This window comes from Lichenostomus cassidix, chromosome 1Aa (genome assembly GCF_008360975.1).
Source record: "Lichenostomus cassidix isolate B80296 chromosome 1Aa, HeHo_3.0, whole genome shotgun sequence".
NCBI lineage: Eukaryota > Metazoa > Chordata > Aves > Passeriformes > Meliphagidae > Lichenostomus > Lichenostomus cassidix.
Window position 1 is genome coordinate 22,286,405 of NC_139480.1, and position 19,287 is coordinate 22,305,691.

The 19,287-nt window shown below is 38.9% G+C and overlaps 1 protein-coding gene across 2 annotated transcripts in view; it reads right to left on the reverse strand.

The window, feature by feature from the left end:
* Positions 1-2,718: 2,718 nt before the first annotated feature.
* KCND2 (potassium voltage-gated channel subfamily D member 2) overlaps positions 2,719-19,287 on the reverse strand; it is a 262,625-nt gene continuing 246,056 nt past the window's right edge. For both annotated transcript variants that reach the window (XM_085042469.1, XM_085042462.1), the window contains 4 exons: positions 12,576-12,674; positions 10,926-11,021; positions 7,711-7,958; positions 2,719-5,934 (listed from right to left, as the gene is read on the reverse strand). In XM_085042469.1, the coding sequence (XP_084898595.1) occupies positions 5,757-5,934; positions 7,711-7,958; positions 10,926-11,021; positions 12,576-12,674 (621 nt within the window). In that variant the 3' untranslated portion in view covers positions 2,719-5,756. The remainder of the gene's footprint in view (positions 5,935-7,710; positions 7,959-10,925; positions 11,022-12,575; positions 12,675-19,287) is intronic.

Sequence of the window (19,287 nt, forward strand, 5' to 3'; positions counted from 1 at the left end):
GGTCCATGGAGCAGAGATCCACCTGCAGCCCCTGGAGAAGCCTACACCTGAGCAGGTAGATGCTTGAAGGAAGCCATGACCCTGTGCATAGCCCCCACTGGAGCAGGCTCCTAGCAGGACCTATGGAGAGAGGAGCAGGTTTGCTGGCCGGTTTGTGTGACCCTGTGGGGGACCCATGCTGGAGCAGTTCATGTAGAACTGCAGTCCATGGGAAGGACTCATGTTGGAGAAGTTTGTGGAGAGCTGTCTCCCATGGAAAGGACCCCATGCTGCAGCAGGTAAAGAATGTGAGGAGTCCTTCCTGGGAAGAGGAAGGGAGCATCAGATAAAAACATGATGAACTGGCCACAGACCCCATTCCCTGCCTCCCTGCACCTCTGAGGAGGAGGAGGTAGAGAATTCAGGATTAAGTTGAGTTTGGGAAGAAGGGAAGGATGGGGGAAAGATTTTATTTATTGTAACCCTATTTGGATTAAATTGGTAATAAATTAATTGCCCCAAGTAAAATCTGTTTTTCCTATGACAGCAGTCAGTGAGTGATCTCCTCCTGCCTTTATCCCAATCCAAGAGTCTTTTGTTATATTTTCACTTCCCTGTCCAGCTGAGAAGGGAAGTGATAGAGTGGCTGTGGTGGGCATCTGGCATCCTGCTAGCATCATCAACCCACCATAAGCATTGCATTTAATTCATGCAAAATGCTATTGTTTGAGTGACATTGTATCTACGACATTCCTATTTGTGTATGATTGACTACTTCCTGTTAAAAAAAGTGATGTCCTAAACCTCTGAGCATTCAGTTGTTCTTTGTGCATAGTTACCGTAAAAAGTAGACAACTAGATAGTACAGTGTCAGAGACTGAAATAGTTAATGCCTCAAACATTGATATAAAGTTTTGCTCATTATAACAAAAAGTGTATGAAGAAGCTACAATCAAAGAAGCTTCCCTGAAGATACCTGACTGGGACTTTGGACTGAGTCAAACTGCTGAGATCAGATAAAGGGAAACCTATTGTTCAGTCATGTCAGGCTGAGGGAAAGGAATGCATCCACAAAGGCCAAAGCCACCAGCTGCCCTGAGAATCATCCCTGGCTGAGTTTGGGGTGGGGGCAGAACACAGCTCACAGAACCCAGGTTTACACAAACTGGCCCAGCTGTGGCACCCCCAACCCCACAGGCCACATCCACGGGACTTTCACGTGAGAGGAGCTGAGGAGGAGTCACAATCTATCAAAGACCCCCCAAAGTGCTGCCCAGAGGCCTTGCACCACAGGACTGCAGGTGAGCAAGCAGAGTGTGCTGCTAGAGGCTGCCCCCTCCCCCGAGGGGACATGCCTGGACATTGCCCCTGGCCTGAGTGTATATTAACCCATGGCATCCTGTTCTTCTGGGGGGACCATCACCACCAAGAAGACCGGCTGGAGAGGATCAACGCAACATCATTGAGATCCACGGATGGTGATATTTTCTCTTTCTCTGTTTTTGTCTCCTCCACCTCTTTTCCTACTTCTCTTTTTCTCTCTTTTTTTCCCTCTCTCTCTCTCATATTTTCTATTAAATAAAACCCATACTATTGACTGGCATATGGTCTCGTTTGTACCTTAATTCGGGCAGAGGTATTTCCAAAGAACCTTAATAATTGGATCATAACATACAGGCAGGTAAGAAACTAAACTGTCTGGATAATTCCTTCTGGGCATTGCCAATCTATATATAGTTTTCACTCCTGACACTCCTACTCTTTTAGCCACACATTTACATATCCCATCAGCTGATGGCTCTTCTAGAACAGGCGATAATCCTAGAATATTCCCATGGTCAATGGGAAAATAAAGCCCTGGTGGGCCCCAGATACAGCAAAGATGACCTCCTAAGCACACTCCCTGCCCAAAATTTAATGATTCTGCAGCTTCAGCAATTTATCTTCCTCCAGATCAGCTTCCTCTCTGAAGGCCCCCCTCCTCTCTGCAGCAGCTGAGGCTGCATCATGTTCTCTTCTGTGAAAGTTTTCTCTTGGTTGTCAGTGGGCTTCCACTGAGAGTAAATAAACAACTTTGAAATGTAAATTGTACGTTTTCAGTTTGTCTCCTGCAGCTGTTTTATGAGAGGACAGTTTTCTCAAAAATGCTTTGGAATGGTTCATAGACAGGAACTACATTTATCTTTCCCCACTACCCAGAGCAGTGAGCTCCTTACAAGGGTGACCATCGCATGTCCCAGTGTTGATCAGCATTGTCTGCAGCTAGTCGCCCTTTATTAGTGATCCATGGTGGGTTGTTACCTGCTCTTACGCTACAAAAAAGAGTTTGATCTTCTCTCTGCACTAATATTTTATCAAGGGAATTTGATACCAGGTATGAGGAAACTCTGTAGGCTGAGAAGTTCAGCAGAGCAGTTGGTTTTTGGATGTACATAGGGAACATGTTTTAAAGTACCGATAAAGAGATGGAGTTCATACTGCTGCAAGTAATTCAATGCTGCATTTTCCTCTGCTGCTGCAGGCTGTGAAGGGAAAGGTGATGGCTGGTCTCTCAGCAGGGTAACTCTGTAGTGGAGCTGTGGCATCATGGTCTTGATGGCTCTAGTATAGTTTAGATACACTCAGCTTGCCTGGAATTACTGTCTAGGACATTTGATGACTTCAGATTTAGTGTTCCAAATTATTAGAGAGGGAAAAAAAAGTTTAATGAATAAGTTATTGAAAAACCAGGTTGGCCCATTCAAGCATGCAGATGTTTTATTTAAATATTCCTCAAATGTCTATTTATTCAGCATAACATGTATTATGCTGCCTTCTGAAATACGATATATGACTGTCAAACAAAATCGTCAAAACAACAACCTCGGTTTCTTTGTATGATACACAGAAATAATTACATTTCATGTACAGTACAGATGCATTTTACACAGTCATCAACAGTCATTCACTACCAAAACAGCATTTAAATCACCTAAAACACCAAAAGAATGTGTATTTCCCAAATTCAGAATAAATTAATGGTTTTGCATGTGACATATGGAAATAGGAGACAGGACTGGAATTCTGAAAAATCTTACTAAATTATCTCCTAAACTGCATTTTAAAAATGAAAGTACAAGTTGCTTCAGGGGTATATCTGTTACGCAAGTGTATTGCTGTAGTGCGTTCTTTCTAGTGCCTATGAACAGGAGAATAAAGAGCTTTTAAAAGACACATGACCTGATGGAGTCAGTAGGTTTCCTGGGTTGTATGTAGTCTGCACCAAAGCAGGTTTAGTAACTGCCTCTTTGTAGAATTTAGCTGATATAACTAGTCATGAAGTACCACGTGACCTAAAGAAGTTGCAGTTTGCTGACATCAAGGCAGTTTTTATATCAATAACTTTGGCAAAAGGTGGGGACCAAGTATGACTAACCATGCATGGAAGTAGGATAGGAGTAAAAACTCTGAAGGGTCCTCCCTCTCCTCTAAATCCATTAAAGTTTGTGTAACCTACCAGCTTCAGCAGATCTACTGCAGTTTTCCAACAGGGTGGAAGAGAAAGCAATGGCAGGTAATGGACTTGGGCAGGGTTGCTCAGAAGGAGCAGCCCTGCTCTGGCTCAGAGGACAGCCTGTACTTCTGCTCTCTGATAATGTTTGAAAGAAATGGAGAAGCTCAGTTTACAATGAGTATGTCATTCTGATTTAAAAAAAAAATTGGGAAGTTAATTGCAAATTAACCAAGAATGCAATAACTTCAGAATAAGTAAAAGGTAAGATAAAAAGTAATGAATGGCATTATCTACTCTTTTTACTTGTAGTTTAATTCTAATATGTGATGCTGTATTTTGGTGTATATACTGTAGCATGAGAGTCTATTATCTACTCTTCACTGTTGACAGGTAGAGAGAAAGACCAGTATTTGTGTGCAAGAAAAAGTGTATCATCAGCAAGTTTCAGTTTTTAGTGGGTATTTTCTCTTAATGCAAATTTTCAGGTCAGTAGAATGCTAGCAAATACTATACTGAAACATACACTACTCAAACTATTAAATAACTGTGTTAATAATTTATTGTAATGGCATCTAATGCACTGAGCCTTTTGATTTATATGCATATTTCATTTTGCAGACATGCAATTATTTCTGATCCAGTGTTTTTGATGTATATATGTATGTATTGATATGCACATATTCCATGTATATTTGATGTATATGATGTATGGTATGTCATGATTATAAGAAGCATTATTGATACATCTAATGTAGTCTCATGAAGAAAAATTACACTTTGTTATTGGAAAGGTTTCTGATAATATCAATGTCTTTTATAAATGAAGTCAAGAAGCCTTAACTTGTAAATCCTTCATATTAGCTTTTAGGCCTTCCCATGTAGGCAAATTCCAATTGGAAACAATTATATTTTTATAGCTTTGGGACTCATTCCATTATTCTATCATCATTGTTCTTAGGTAATTAAATATTTTTCACACAATATAAATTCTCAAACAAGTTTTAAGATGCAAGTTTACAGACAATTACAAAAAGAATTTAGCCATCATTTTTACTGAATGTCTTTCAGTGTCTTCCAGTGTAGCTAATACTCTGGATGCTGCAGAATGTAAGCAAGGAACATTTGGAGATAAGTGTTAGCTGATCCCCAAAACACCTTTGTGGTAATTTTAATTCAAATAGGATTGCTGCTCTAGCAGTAAACTGTGACAAGAGGTTTGTTCTGAAAATACAGAAGTAGACAAGTTGCCTATGGAAGAAAGGACTGTGTTGATTCATCAGTATCCTTGAAATCCTAAATGGTACAGTTATGTTGGAGTGGGCAACAAACTATCAGAGGAATAGAGAACAATGAACAAAAAGAACAATGACTAATAGCAATTTGTGGTGCACAGTTTGGCTGTAAGATTCTTTAAATGTTTGCCATTAGAAGTTTAAAGTGTAGATGAAGTTGTGTAAAATACCTTAAAAAAAATCCTGATTCCTGATACAACAGGTGTACAATGACTTATTGCAGTTGTAACAGTACTTAGGAAGCAAGATAAAACAATAGTAAATATTGAACTAACTGAACACCTTTACTTCACTAATGAGTGTTTGAGTAAGAAATACTGCATTTTTCAAAGGGAAGTTATTTGTACAACTACCATGGAACATTAACAATCAGCGTGTTGTAAGTGCACGGAAATGCCCCTTTCTACGGTATTATTTTATCATGCCTAATCTGAAAAACAACAAAAGTAAACTGAGATCACAGCTCCAAATAATTTCAGCATGCATTATGGTTGTAGTTCTTTCATTCAGTACAAACATTTTTCATATGAGCAATTTTTTCGTTCATTTTTTGACAGTTCTTCAACAAGTTTGTGGTTTATTAACAGGGAAAAAAAAGACGTTATCAAAATGTTTCTTGTTGTTTTGCATTCAGCAGAAACACAGGTTTCTATTTCTTCATTTGTGTTTTTTTCTAAAAAGAGCTTTCATGATAAGAAGAAGCATCAATGGGGACATTTCATTGTGCTCATATAGTAAGTCAGGATGGTCACAGAAGATTCCACCACGTGTCAGTTCGGACAGGGGGTAAGAAACTCCTTTTGGTTCACACCCTACGACACCAAAACCCACAAAGTGTTTTGTTTCTCCTGAACCTCTTGCTCTGCGGCCACTGGCACACTTGTCAAGGGGCGTTGTCTTTGTCAGCTCTCTCATTCCTCACGACTCGTTTTTCACTGCTCGAGCTCAGCTTGCAAGTGGTCTTTATGCTAATTTATAAATAATTCCTTGTTTTATAATGCAGATACTCTGACAATGTTTCCTCCCGCATACTCGGGAGAGTCTGGCCTATCGTCTCCTTCAGGTGTGGTGACTGGAGGTGTTGGGATGCTGATTATTGCTGTAGTGACGTAAGGCTGCTCACAGTTTAGTTTAACGCACTCATCCACTTTGGCATTTAAGCTGGAACGGCTGGAGGAAGAAACAAAAATCCATGAAGAATGAAAGTCCACGTTCCACAAACCTCTCATGTGCCTGATTCCATTCCCTCATCCTACCCCTTTGGAGAGCTCTAAGTACAGAGCAGCACCACTCCACTACCCTGTACCCCAGCAGCAGATGGTCCTTGGCTGTGTTTGTGTCCATGTCCCTTTCTCCCTTCCTTCCCACCATTTCAGCACTTCTCAGCAATCACCTAGGTGCTTCTGAACAGGGGAAGCATTGCACACTTAGCATAGCCAAGTTTCTTACTGTGCAGGAAAGTGGAAACTAAGAGCCAGTCCAAGTCTCCCACATATTCCTCAATGCCATGCTTATTCAAGAACATTTAGATACTAGGAATAGTTTCTTCACTGAAATGGTTGTCAGACATTGCCAGGGGAAGTGGTGGAATTGCCCCCCTTGGAAATGTTCAAAACGTGTGTGGATGTGGTATTTGGGAATGTCATTCACTGGTGAACATGATGGTGCCAGGTTAATAATTGGACTCAATGATCTGGGAGGCCTTTTCCAACCCTAGTGATTCTATGATTCTGTGTATTTTCTGTTTCCTCAACAATAAGGCACTCCATTATATGTCCTAATTAAGTTTGTGTTAATATGTTATAGAGTTGCTGCATTACCTCCCCATTGTAAGAAACTTGTAAAACTCAGACTATTTTAAGGTGAAAATGCCATTTGGTGCTTGTTCTTAACTTGTTTTCTAGCACAAAGCTGGTGCTTTTTGTTTTTATATACATGGTGTCTGGGAGTACAGTGCAGGGAAGTCCTCTAGCGGAAGAAGAATGGATCTGGACAGAATATCTCCTGAAAAACTAAGATAGATTGGAACTTTGTGCTGGCCAGGAGGTTTCATTGCATAACAGCTGAAAAACTTCAGTAGTTCCAAGCTATTGGATTGTTCATGGAAGTGAAATCCAAACCTAGTAACTATACAAAGGAAGCTACTTAAAATGTAGCTTAACAAGACAATCTCTATAGCAACTTGTATTGAAAATGCTTCTTTATTAAAGGGTGGCATGCATGAGATCAATAGAAAACACTTCTGGGTCTCCTGAGACCTTTGCTTATTTTCAGAGGTGATATTTGGATTCACTTGAAAGCCAAATACTTTACTTGTAAGAGTACAGGGACATTCAGTAAATTATAGATTCCTAAACTGCACTTTCCTCACTTTTTTAATAATTCCTCAACCTAGGAAATACATTTTTCTTATCCATTTCATATTTTTTATTTAGAAGAGTCCTCTCTATGACTATTACACTTAGGACTCTGGGAATCAGTTTTATTTCTCTGCTCTGCAGAACTGCAAGGAAGTCTCATTTCCTATGCCTCTGAGCCAAGAAGGCACAGACAGAGCACTTACTCATCTAATATATCTGAATTGGACATTTTTCTGTATGAAATTTTTCTTCTTATGCACTTGTCCATGGTGTATAGTATTTGGTGCTATATTTTATTTGGGGTCCCTGGATGCTGTTTGCTGCAAATAGTGCACCGTAGCTTGTGAGGACAGCCTGAGAGGGCAGAAATGGTTAGAGAGAGACTATTATGTTGGATTAAGCTTGAATCAAACAAAGCACAGAACATTTCAGTACCAGTATCCATTTGGTCTGGTCCATACCTGGTAAGTATTGGACTCTCATCTTTAACACCTCAGCCTGCCTACAGAGGCCACCCCACCTTTACATCTCTTCTCCAACAAAGCTGGGGGCCTCAGCGCTCGGTGTGCTGATGCAGGGGAAGTACCTGTTAGACAGAGGCGTCCTCTCCACGCATCTGATCTGGATGGTGCTGAGCTCCTGCACGCTGCCGGGGCGGCTGCCGGAGATGGTGGTGTTTGGGATGCGGTACGTCTTTTTATGCCGTCGGGAGCAGCAAGTGCTGGTAACGCCTTGTTGGGACGAGAGAGAGGGGCTGTGGCTTGGGGGCCTGTTGACTGTAGCAACCTCCATACAGCTCTCTTCATAGAGTTGCTCATCCACAAACTCGTGGTTCTAGCCCAGAGGAATCCAACAAAGGGATAAAGCACACACAGCAAGATAATTGAAATGGACGTATTAATCATGATTGTTTAATGGCTTAAATTGACACAACTGAATAAACTGGGTAAGTTAGACAGCTTATTCTTGATTATAGTGTTTAGCCTGTATTAGTCTGGGCTGAATACCAATACAAATATAAATGCTGGATCAAAATTAACAAGAAAATGTTAATCCAAATTATTTTGCAAAATAGCATGTGATTGTAACGTAGTTTGCATTATAAATATCTGTATAATCTTTGAAGTGACACAAAATAGAGGATTATGTTTATTAATTAAATGCAAGTGGTGCTTATGTAAACACTCTAAATTTCAGTTGAAAATAAATAAAATGTATTATATTGAACTATAATGTAATAAATTTCATAAATATTTTCCAGATAAGTTTATAAAGCTTCTTTTTGAATTACATGTTAGAAATCAAGATCTGAAACAACATTTTTGACATATGCATCTATCTAAAAGAAAAATATTTCAACAAATAGAAATTTTGATTAGAGGAGATAAGATAGTTATTTAAAAGCATCCAAAAAGTTCCTATTTACTGTAGATGGATGTATCAAAAGCAGTTTTGAGGACTGAGCATTTTAGTTAAATGAAGTCCTCTTTATTCATGCAGTCTTCACTTAATCCCAGCAAAGACAGTAGATTTATAGGGTGGTCACCAAATTGAATCCAAACTCACTCAAATAGCCAGTTTACATTAATTCATAAAGTGATTAGAGATTATTTCACACCCAGCCACAATTTCCACATTTTCTCTGTGTGTGAAAGAGTGAAATAGTGGTGTTGCTTATGGGGGCAAGGGAGGGGAGAAGATGAGGGGTGGTGGGAGAAATTTTTATACTCGTTTAAAAGTGTAAGGCCAAACTAAGCAGAGTCTGAGATATGTTTCCATGCAGTTTGAGAAAGCCTCCTTTATCATGAAAAGTTCCTCTGTTTACTGATGGAATTAGACTGTATCCTGAGAATATTTTAGAGTAATTGTTTAAGGAGCATTTCCTGGATTATTTTACACTCAGTCTCACATGAAATTTGTCAGCCTGTTGCATTTTTTTATATTAGAATGAAGTAAACTATTTTTCCCCTAAACAATTTTGCTCTAATTGGAAAGGTGCTGATGTTTTTCAGAATTGCCATATAGTGCCAATATAAAATATGTGAACAAAATGAGGAGAGTAACCACTCTGGTGTTTGCGATGAATAGAAATACCTTTATAGGCATAACATTTTTATTTCCATTTATTCTGTTCTTCTTCACTCAGACATAAGTTTGTGAATAAAGTTGTGAATTAAGAGTTGTTAAAGAATGCAAATTTCAAGTGATAAGGAAAAAAAGAACTTGCTTGACAAATGACTTTTATAAGGCATATGTCAGTTACAATCAAGATTTGAACATGATCACACAGTAGACATAAAATTCAGAGAGAAAAATAACCTAATTGCTCTCTTGAGATTATGTTCGGGGGCTTGCAGTATGTTTGCCAAGAACTGCTATTTTTCTGATTAAAAGTAATTTTGTGCTTCTTAAAACTTTTATGGAGCAATGATTAAAGTGTTTTATCGACTGAACTTTTAATATAGAGTGGAAACATTTTGAAATGCTATAATGGCACAAGTTAGTAGATTTAATTATAATTATTAATTAACTGTTCTTAAATTAGCTAAAAGTAGTTTGTAAAATATAATTTTTAGTGCAATTAGTTTCATTATTAATGTAATTTCCACAGAATTCCATAACATTGCCCACTCTGCATTTCTGAAAGTGGATGAGATCTTATCCTATTGGCTTTTCAGTGACAGAAAAGAGAAAATATGCCTTTTCTCAGTATCACGATAGAAGTACCACAAAGGGTGCTTCTACCAAAAAGGATGGTGAGAGTCTAAGAAACACCACCCTCTTTGTTATAAAATGAACCAGAAACTTGTCAGATGCCAAGTGCTGAGGGCCCAAAATCTTTCCCACTAAAATTTTAGGAAAGCATCATCTCCAGAATATAACTTGGAACTACTGCTCTGCATATATTTTTGTGATAATATGTCATATGAACTCAGGGCCAGTAGCAGGACCCAATAGAAGCAAAAAAGAATGTAGGTTCAAGAAACAAGCTAATACTTGCTTTATAGACTTCGTCTTTTTAAGAAAAATTAAAAGTTTTACATATTCCACGATTATGATTAGAGGAAATGTGAAACTTCAGGAGCTGAATTCAGCTCCTACCAAACAAATAGAATTTTTTCCCCATGATTTCTATGACAGTTTGACAAGACCTGTGGTTATTACTCAGGTTTTTAAATATGTTTGTAATAGTCAACTGTGGAAAAATTTTGAAGGTACAAAATGTTTTAAAAATGTTTCCAAAGGACCCGGCAAGAATCTTGGCAAAAGAAACCATAGTATGCTCTGAATAGGAAGTAAGACATTCTGTCCTACAGCACATTTTTTAAAAATTAATACTCGTCAAGTAAGAATGGAGGAGACATAAGCACCATAAGCATATGAGTGACATATTGCTGCTAAGTGATGTAACTACTGGGCCCTTTTATTTCAAAGAAATGCTGTCAAAAGAAGAACAATAAATTCCACATATCCATATCTGACATTTAATTTTTCAAAATGTAGCAATGTTTGTTGTGGGGAAACTTTTTACTCTTTTTTGTTTGGGTTTTTTTTTTTTTTTTGCTTTTTTTGAGAAAAAGCAGAAAGACTTTCACAGTGATCTCCATCAAATATAGCAGAAGCAATCTCTCTCTGGTATTTATATGCATTGGGTATAACATCTTAAAATAGGATAAAATGGCTTTTCTTCCTAGGTAACTGCTTTAATATAAAGGCTTATTAATTAGAAGAGATAACTGAAAACATTCAAAACTAGGCTGGTGTTGCAATTCACAGGAAAAGACAGTTCTCTTTTCTTACCGTAGTTTTTTCCAGGCAGTGAAGCAGGTGGTGGTGCTGTGTTTCAAAGGAAGAGCCAGCTTTGCCAACAAAGGCCTGTTCTTCTTCACTGGAGGACTGTTGATACATAGAACTCTGTATTATTCTCAGTTTTGAACAAGAGGGCTCTTGTCCAAATATCAGAACGAATCTGGATTGTACACAGTAGCATAACTGCAATTCTTCATCCACACAGTATCAGAAAAATTATTTTGCACCTTAATTTCCTTTTGCTTGCTTTTTAATCAAACTGTTTTCTTTCCTTCCCTTGCACCTCCTTTTAAATATTTTCACCTTAGGTCTTTTATGCATAGAGAAGATAGTACAATTTACAAGTGCAATCAACACACAAGCTTTGAATGTTGGATCAATGAATGCTTAAAATTATAATCAATTTAAGAGACAGTAAAATATTTGCTTTTCTGGGAATGTGCCTCATTTGAAGGAAACTAAAAATAGTTGTCCTCCCAGGATCATTTCATAGCACTAAAGAATGTGTAGTATTTCTGCTTACACAAAAATTCATGTCAGCAATCCCAGTCTACTGGGTTTAGAAAGCGTATAGCAAATGTTACTGACACAGAATGAAGAAGTAGAAAGCATCCACTGTTTATTAATTGCTTTCATAATTGTTCACTAGAAAGCAAAAAAGTAAATAGGGGAAGAAGTGGGATAATAGAAAAGATTACAATTCAACCTTGGGATATTTGAAATCTGCAGGGTAATTAAGCTATTTGGTGTCTTTTTAGTTCAAATATCGAGTTCTTTCAAGCGGAAGAGGAAACAAGGGCTCTGACTGCTCATCTTTTGTGCTAGACAGGATGGATGGACAGACAGCCACTTCCTCCTCTTCTGGCTATAGGTTGAAGTATCCGGCTGTTTAACACGTATTGAACAGAAAGGGCATAGAGGAATAAAGGCCTTCCTGTATCCCTCAGGGAAAAGCCTAAATGCCAGAAAATGGCAGGGATTAAAAACCACCCTGTCTGCAGTCTTTCTCAGCTGGGTATAGCTCTGAGCAGCCAAGGGGCTGTCTCCCAGCAGCGTGGGGCACTGTGGATCCCAGCCCCAGCTGCTGGTCCTGGCTTCCTCGGCAGGGGTAAGCAGGGAATTTGCTTCAGATAGCATTAGATTACAATGCATTTGAGGTAATCACCAAGATTCTCCTTAAACCAAGGTAGGCACTTCGAGGGAGCACTTCACATTCTGCAACACTTTCTGTGCAACCAGTACTCTAGAGTTTGCTTTTCCTTTACTGATGATGAAACCTGGTTCTGTCACCCATGTTAAACCTGTTTAAAGCCAAGTGAGATAAATCCAACCTACCTCCTAAGAGGCAAATGCTCTGTACTTTCCTTAATGAGTTCTACAGGATCTAACTCTAGAAATATTGTTTACATTGAATCCAGCATCTCTATCTGGATATTTCCCTCATCTCTTAATACCCCACCATCAACTCTCATAAGCTACCTTTAACAGTAGTAATTGTCCAATTTATCCTGCCTTAATCTGCCTCTAAAGATAACATTGCCCAAAGCCCCAAGGTGACTTGCCCTGGTGCTAAGTAGAATAAACTACTGCAGGGCTGTCATTAAGTGGTTACTCCGGAGGTGGAAGAAACACAAACATTACCTGCTGCAGCTGGTTACTCAGCAAGCCATTTCGTTTGCTCTGCATGTAGGCATTAGCGCTCCCACTCTTTGCTGCACGGATTCGAGCAAGCCTGGCTTTCTGTGGAAATAGACAAAAGGAAAAGTGTCACTTGCACTCATATCCATTATCCTGTTTATCTAAAACTGCTGATTGAAATCAGCTGCTTATGAACACCAATCTCACAGCAACTGACAGACTGCATTGCATCTGTCCTCCAGGTGGAGTAAATCACAGGTGTCTTCCCATTTAAAATGCATAAGATAGAAGTTTTTATTTGTTTGCATCTATCAGCTACTAAGAGCAATGATTTTGGAGAAGAAATTTGACAAATCAGTATGGAAGTGCCTTCTTTTTTTGGGTTGGTTTTTTTTTTTGCATTGCTGCAACTGCCACTCCTTATGTCTTATGGGACAGAAACATGGACATCCATTTCAGTTGATCAAAGCCCTGAAAGACACCAATCATCACTGGCCTCCAGCTATCTCTACATGTCTGTCTGTATAACCAGACCTAATACTTATCATCTCTGCTCATAGACTGTTCACAACCTGATTTTTCAGAAACTGCAGGTAGCAAATTTCTGAGAGAAATCTGTGATTTCTCAGGTGAGCCTCATTGTTTGTGAAGGTGACTTTCATCCAGAGTAGAAGGATGCTCATGAGTGAGGGACATTTTGCATCTGTTGAATTTTGTACAACACCTATAACCCAGAATTATGGGAAAGCATGAAGAATGGACTCTCAAACATCAATGTGGAAAACAGAAGCTTTTATGGTATTACTAGGATGGCATCCTGGTTCTGTATTTTTTGTGGCTGGTTACATGTATAAGAGCGAATCTGTGTTTATCTTCGTGGTTAGATTTCTGATTCTGAAAGCCAAATGCCTAGCAGCATGTGGAATTGAATGGCTGCTGAAGCACAGAAGGAGATACAGTGAAGGACTTGAAAATCCAACTTTGATATATTAGTAGCGATTTTCATATATTTACTCAGTTGACCTTTTCAAAAAATAGAGGGAGTACTTTCCCCCCTTTCCCAAATGAAATGTAAGCATGCTCTTATAGAGGGAAGCAGCCTGGTTGTTGCAGCCACCAGATCTCTCTGGCATGATTAATAATTGACTTAGAGCAATGTCTCAACACCACATTTCTTTGCACTCACAGCCTCAAATTCACAGATCTTCTCAACAGCAAGGCAAGAAATTCATGACAGCTAAAGCTAAGATGGCTGAAATCTGGGTTATGCTATCTCATGCATTTATTATAATTTAATTGTTCTGAAAGAAAATATAGCTATGCTCTACATGTGTGCATTCTTGAGCTAAAAAGCTCACAAGAAGCTATTGAATGATTTTGTCATGTTTTCCCCATTTTAGAATAACATATTCGTTTATCAACTTCCTCAGTGCCCACAGCTTTTCCAGTAATGCAGTTGATGCATTTTATTCTAGTGGTAAGGAGAAATGATCCCCAATAACCTGGCCTCGGGTCCCCAGGAACAACCAATGGGGGAAACTTACAGCTCCCACTTTCCTGGCTCACTTGGGTTCTTAGGTGGCACATCCAAGGCTACCAGCATGGTTAGGGCTCAGTCCTCAGAGCTAGAAATTAAAAAGCCCCTCGGGCAGGCAGAAGATAGGTTGTTTTAAAAGTGGCGCTCCTGTGCAGCAACCCTAGCATGCTGGGTTAAAGGGTGAGGGAAAGAGTTTTACCTGCATCACAGAATAGACACGGGCTGGGACAAGTGCACTTGGTTATATCCATAAATATATAAAAGGTATCTCTTAGCACTGCTGTTTAGTCTTAGGAGCTTGAGATGCTTTGGAAATGCCTTTAGAGGATGCAGCTTGGAGTCCCATAAATAAGTGATTTGAGTCACAAATGTTTTAGCTGTGGTACTTTTCTGCTCTTTATACTAGGAGATTCATTAGATTTAATGAACAGACATTTAACATACATTAGTTCTGCTTTTCCTTTTAGCATGCATATTCATTTTCCCTTCAGTGATTGAAATAATAATTATGGTGCAGCATCATTTAATAAAGAAATATGAAAAACATAACAATCCATCAGACTATGTTAATATATCAAAGTGCTACGACACATATAATATGAAGGTTGTACCTGTGAAGATTTAAAATTGCTTTGCAAGTATGAATTTATTGCATCTTAGAAAGCTTTTGTGAGCTAGAAAGCAATAGCTTACATCTTTCTAGCTGAGACTCATTCAGATGGCCTGAATTTATATCATTTACCAAAGAGAAGGCAGTAAATCTATTACCAAGAGAGGAACCAGATATTGTGGCTTCCATGTTTATACTTCAGCTTACAGAAAATGCTGCTGAAACTGCAGGTGTTTACAAATCTGTTAAAGTGATAAGATTTATTTTCAGTTCTTCTGCCTGATTTATATATGAGCCTGCAGTGTGAGCAGCATAGTGACTTCTCACATTTCCTATCAAGGCATCATTAAAAGCTGATGTCATCCACAGGATTTCAAGGGCTCTGCACTGGGGATGGAATTCCAATAAAAGGCACCAAAATGATGTGATGACATCAGGAAGACTACAATTACAGAAGTACTGCATTTTCTTTTAGTCTGCTTTTTCTGTCATGTATAACAGAATGGGAGTGACAATTGCTCCTTTCAACTACTGCAAAGCCCTACCTAATCCTCCTCTTTCATGGAATATCTAGAGAAAAAAAAAAAAAAGGATTATGTTCTCCTGAGGTAGATGATATCTTTGCTATGAAGTTTTCCTGAGTATGAGACTTTGATTTTAGCAATTTTTACATGGTCTAGGTACTAAACAAGTGTAGCTGAAATAAAGTTCTTTTACATATTCTAATGAAATACCACCATAATCGCCTCATCTCTTTCTTCCTAAAGAAGTTGATGGCCAGCTCTAATTCTTGCCACAACCCTTGTATTTGCACTGAACTTCTCTTTTAAATGTATGTCTTTCTTTTTTATAGCTTCAAATTTTACAACATAGAGTTACATCCTTGTCTATAGCTGCATTCACAGAAACCTCACAAAGGGAATTCACTGTTATTCAACAACAGTTAGCTCTGTCAGTTTTAGAAATATAAACATTTATTTTCACAAGGTTTTAAGTAGTGCTAAATGTAGCACTGTGGGATATTTACAACATCCAGCTTTTAACTCTCAGATGCCCAGCTGTCCAGCTATTTTAAGAGAATGATTTTATCAGGAACAATTTTGGACAGGGCTTACTGCAGTACTGGGAGTCATTTCTGGCAAGATTCTCGTCAACTTGCTATGCAAGAAGCCTGGGTAGCCCAGGTAATTTAGTACTTAGCTCCTATTGTCTCCTGCTGCTCTCCAGGCTACATCATTATCTTACTATGAAAACTCAAAAGTTACTAATTACTTACCTTCAAATTATTATTGTTTAATAATTTTGTACATTTATAATATTAAAATTCCTTTACCGTGTTTCTGTGTGCACAGGTTTTGTTCGGGACAGAACTGCTTTTCTTCACAGTAGCTGGTATGGGGTTGTGTTTTGGATTTGTGCTGAAAACAGAGTTTATAATTCAAGGATGTTTTAGTTACTGCTGCACAGTGCTTGCACAGAGCCAAGACCTTTTCGGCTCCTCCAACTGCCCCACTGAGGAGGCTGGAGATGGACACAGCATTGAGGGGGGACACAGATGGGACAGCTGACCCCAGCTGACCAGAGGGTTATTGCACAGCCTATGGCATCCTGCACACCAATAAAGCTGGATGCTAGTGGGGGCTGCCAGGGGCTGCCCTTGCTCTGGGGCAGGCTTGGTGCGTTTTCTTTTGTATCACATATTTCCCTGCATTTGTTTCCCTTCCCCCCTTTCTGGTGGTTTCTTTCCCTTCCTTATATAAAAGATTAGAATGTCTTTATGCCCACCCACAATTTTTTTCACTTTTACCTGTCTGATTTTCACCCTATCTTTCTGGGGAGGAGAGAGAGCAAGCAGCAGGATGGGGTTTAGCTGCCTTCCTGGGCTGAACCACAATACTATGGCTCCTAGAGCAAGGGCAAAAACTGTCCAAAAAATCAGTTACATTTTTGTTTATATAATTTCTTTTCTTTGATCTTTCACAAATTCACCCTGTGTGTTTGCTTTAAAGTGAAAAATCAAGCCCACATTTCATGCTCTGATTTTCTAATTTTCAGTAATTGCAAATAATTGGCTTCATATTAGCTGACAATAATTAAAATGACATCAATATATAGTACAGAAGAAAATGCTGTTTACTTTGCACATTAATGCATAAGGAATTAAATAAGGTTCATACAATTCTTGAGTTGTGCATTACTTTCACAATCTACTCAAGTTATTGTTCAGTGAACATGTTTTCTACATAATTTTTTTGCTAAACTCAAAAATCTTGGATAAGTTACTGGTAGTTTTGTTTCTGCGACCCCCTGATATTAGTAGCCTATCTCATATAAAGAAGTCAAAATGGCTAGCAGGGCTCCCTACTGAAAATACTCAGTTCTAGACTGCCAGATGTTGTTAAGCAGTTGTTGTTGCCGTTTATCCTAGAGCTATTTATAATTAGCTAGAGACTGATTATTTGCGACTTGACAGATAAATGCATCATGTACAATTAATAAATAATACAGCCAAGCCAATCTTCAGGATATATGTTGCTACGTGAAGGTAGAAGACCATACTTGCATGAAAAATTCAGGCTGAATTTTATGTCTAAGTCAAGTTTTTGAGCTGATTATAGTTTTTTGGCTGTTCTGTTGAGTCATCAGGCAAAGTCACTCTCGGCAGAAAGTGCTTGGGCAACCAATATTGTGGCTCTTCTGTTCCTCAGGTGATGAACAACACAGGTGAAATGAACCTGCACTTAGGCACTTGCTGGCTAAGAGGACACAAGGACCTTGCCTTCCAAAGACATGTATGGAAAACAGAAAAGGCATATAGCAAGGGATACTTCATTCAGGATATGGAGGACTTTATCATCACAACTGCTGCTGCAGTATGCTGGGATGGACCTTCAGGTCCAAGCTGCCATGGGTGGTCAGACACCCATTTCAAGAGTGAAGTTGTGCCTCCTACTGTCTCTTGCCTGGGCTGGTAGTTATCCCAGTGAATATGACACTGTGAGGGTCCTGCCAAATCTTAGCCCTTTGCTACATATCACGTACTGAATAGGAATGATATTCAACCCTTCCCTTCCCTTCCCTTCCCTTCCCTTCCCTTCCCTTCCCTTCCCTTCCCTTCCCTTCCCTTCCCTTCCCTTCCCTTCCCTTCCCTTCCCTTCCCCATTCCATTCCATTCCATTCCATTCCATTCCATTCCATTCCATCCCATTCCATCCCATTCCATTCCATTCCATTCCATTCCATTCTCCTTCCTTTCCTTGATTTGATACACAACCAGTTACAACACAACTGTCATTAACTTTGCCCAAAGTTAATGGGCAACCAAAATAACAGCCTCTTGAAGTTGTCTCTAGCTGAGAAAAGCTCCACAAATAGCATTCTTCAGAACTGTCTCAGTACTGATAAAACTACTTGAGAAGAAGGCACAGTAAGACTCCAGGGCATAATTAGTTATGCCCTGAATTTCAATGTCTGGTTTGGATTATTTATTCATTCATTTCTTGTCAGGATAGGCCGGATCCTTGGACCTCACTATCTGATAGAAAGAAATGTTTTGATAAGCATAGATGACTTTTCCTTTTTGGTTTTTTCCCCCTCTCTGTTTTTATTTATATTGATTGCTAGGGGTTCCCTGTACTGCAGCAGAAAGCTGGCCTATCCCACCAACATTTTCTGTACTACGGAGTGGGATTTGATGCTAATTATAACAATGTATTTTCATGATTGGAAGCAGGAGCTTGCTTTAAAATGCATTCAAATTGCAATGGTATATAAATAAATTTCTTCCATCTTCTCCCAAGCATTAATGTGCACTGTCTTTTTGCCAAAAAGAAACAAGTGGAATTGTCTATTCTTGAATAACTGTGCAGAACTCAGTAAATACAGAAAATGATGGTCACGGAGCTCTTGAACAATCCTAATGTAAAGTACAAAACTTTTCTGCTGTAAATTGACAGTGCTTCTGAAACTAGATTTCAACCCTTTAGCAAAGAACTTTCTCTTGGGTTCCCTTCCAGACCAATTGTTTTGCCATTTCTGAAACCTATCTTGATTAAACTTCTGTAGGAGTTATTGATAAAGTTGCACAATTCAAAGGTACAACTGTTTCAGTCCAGTGGAAGCTGTTGCAGCCAGCAGGAGGTACCATTGCCTGCAGGGGCTTGTGCTGCTCTCCACGAAACAGCTCCTTCTTTGAAGCTTATGTTCTTCAGCCTCAGAGAACAGAAATAGGTTCGGTGGAAACATTTATTTCAGAAAATGGTGTAAAGCCTCTATTGTATTGAATGAAGAAGGAATTTCATACTTCAATAATGTGACCTTTTTGCTTGAATATTCCTTTACAATGCAGTAGAACCCACCTGTGAAATGTATGGCTATATTTCATAGCTAAATATGGACTATTCAGCACCCTGAATAAGTGCTTTTTGTTGATTTTTCTTTTTTAGTCTCTCAGAGCAATATTCAGTTCAACATCTCAGTCATTTTAGATTGAAAGACATTAGCCTTGCAATAGGAGATATCAATGAAACACATATCCAGTGCTAAGTTAACCAGACCTCAAAGCCATT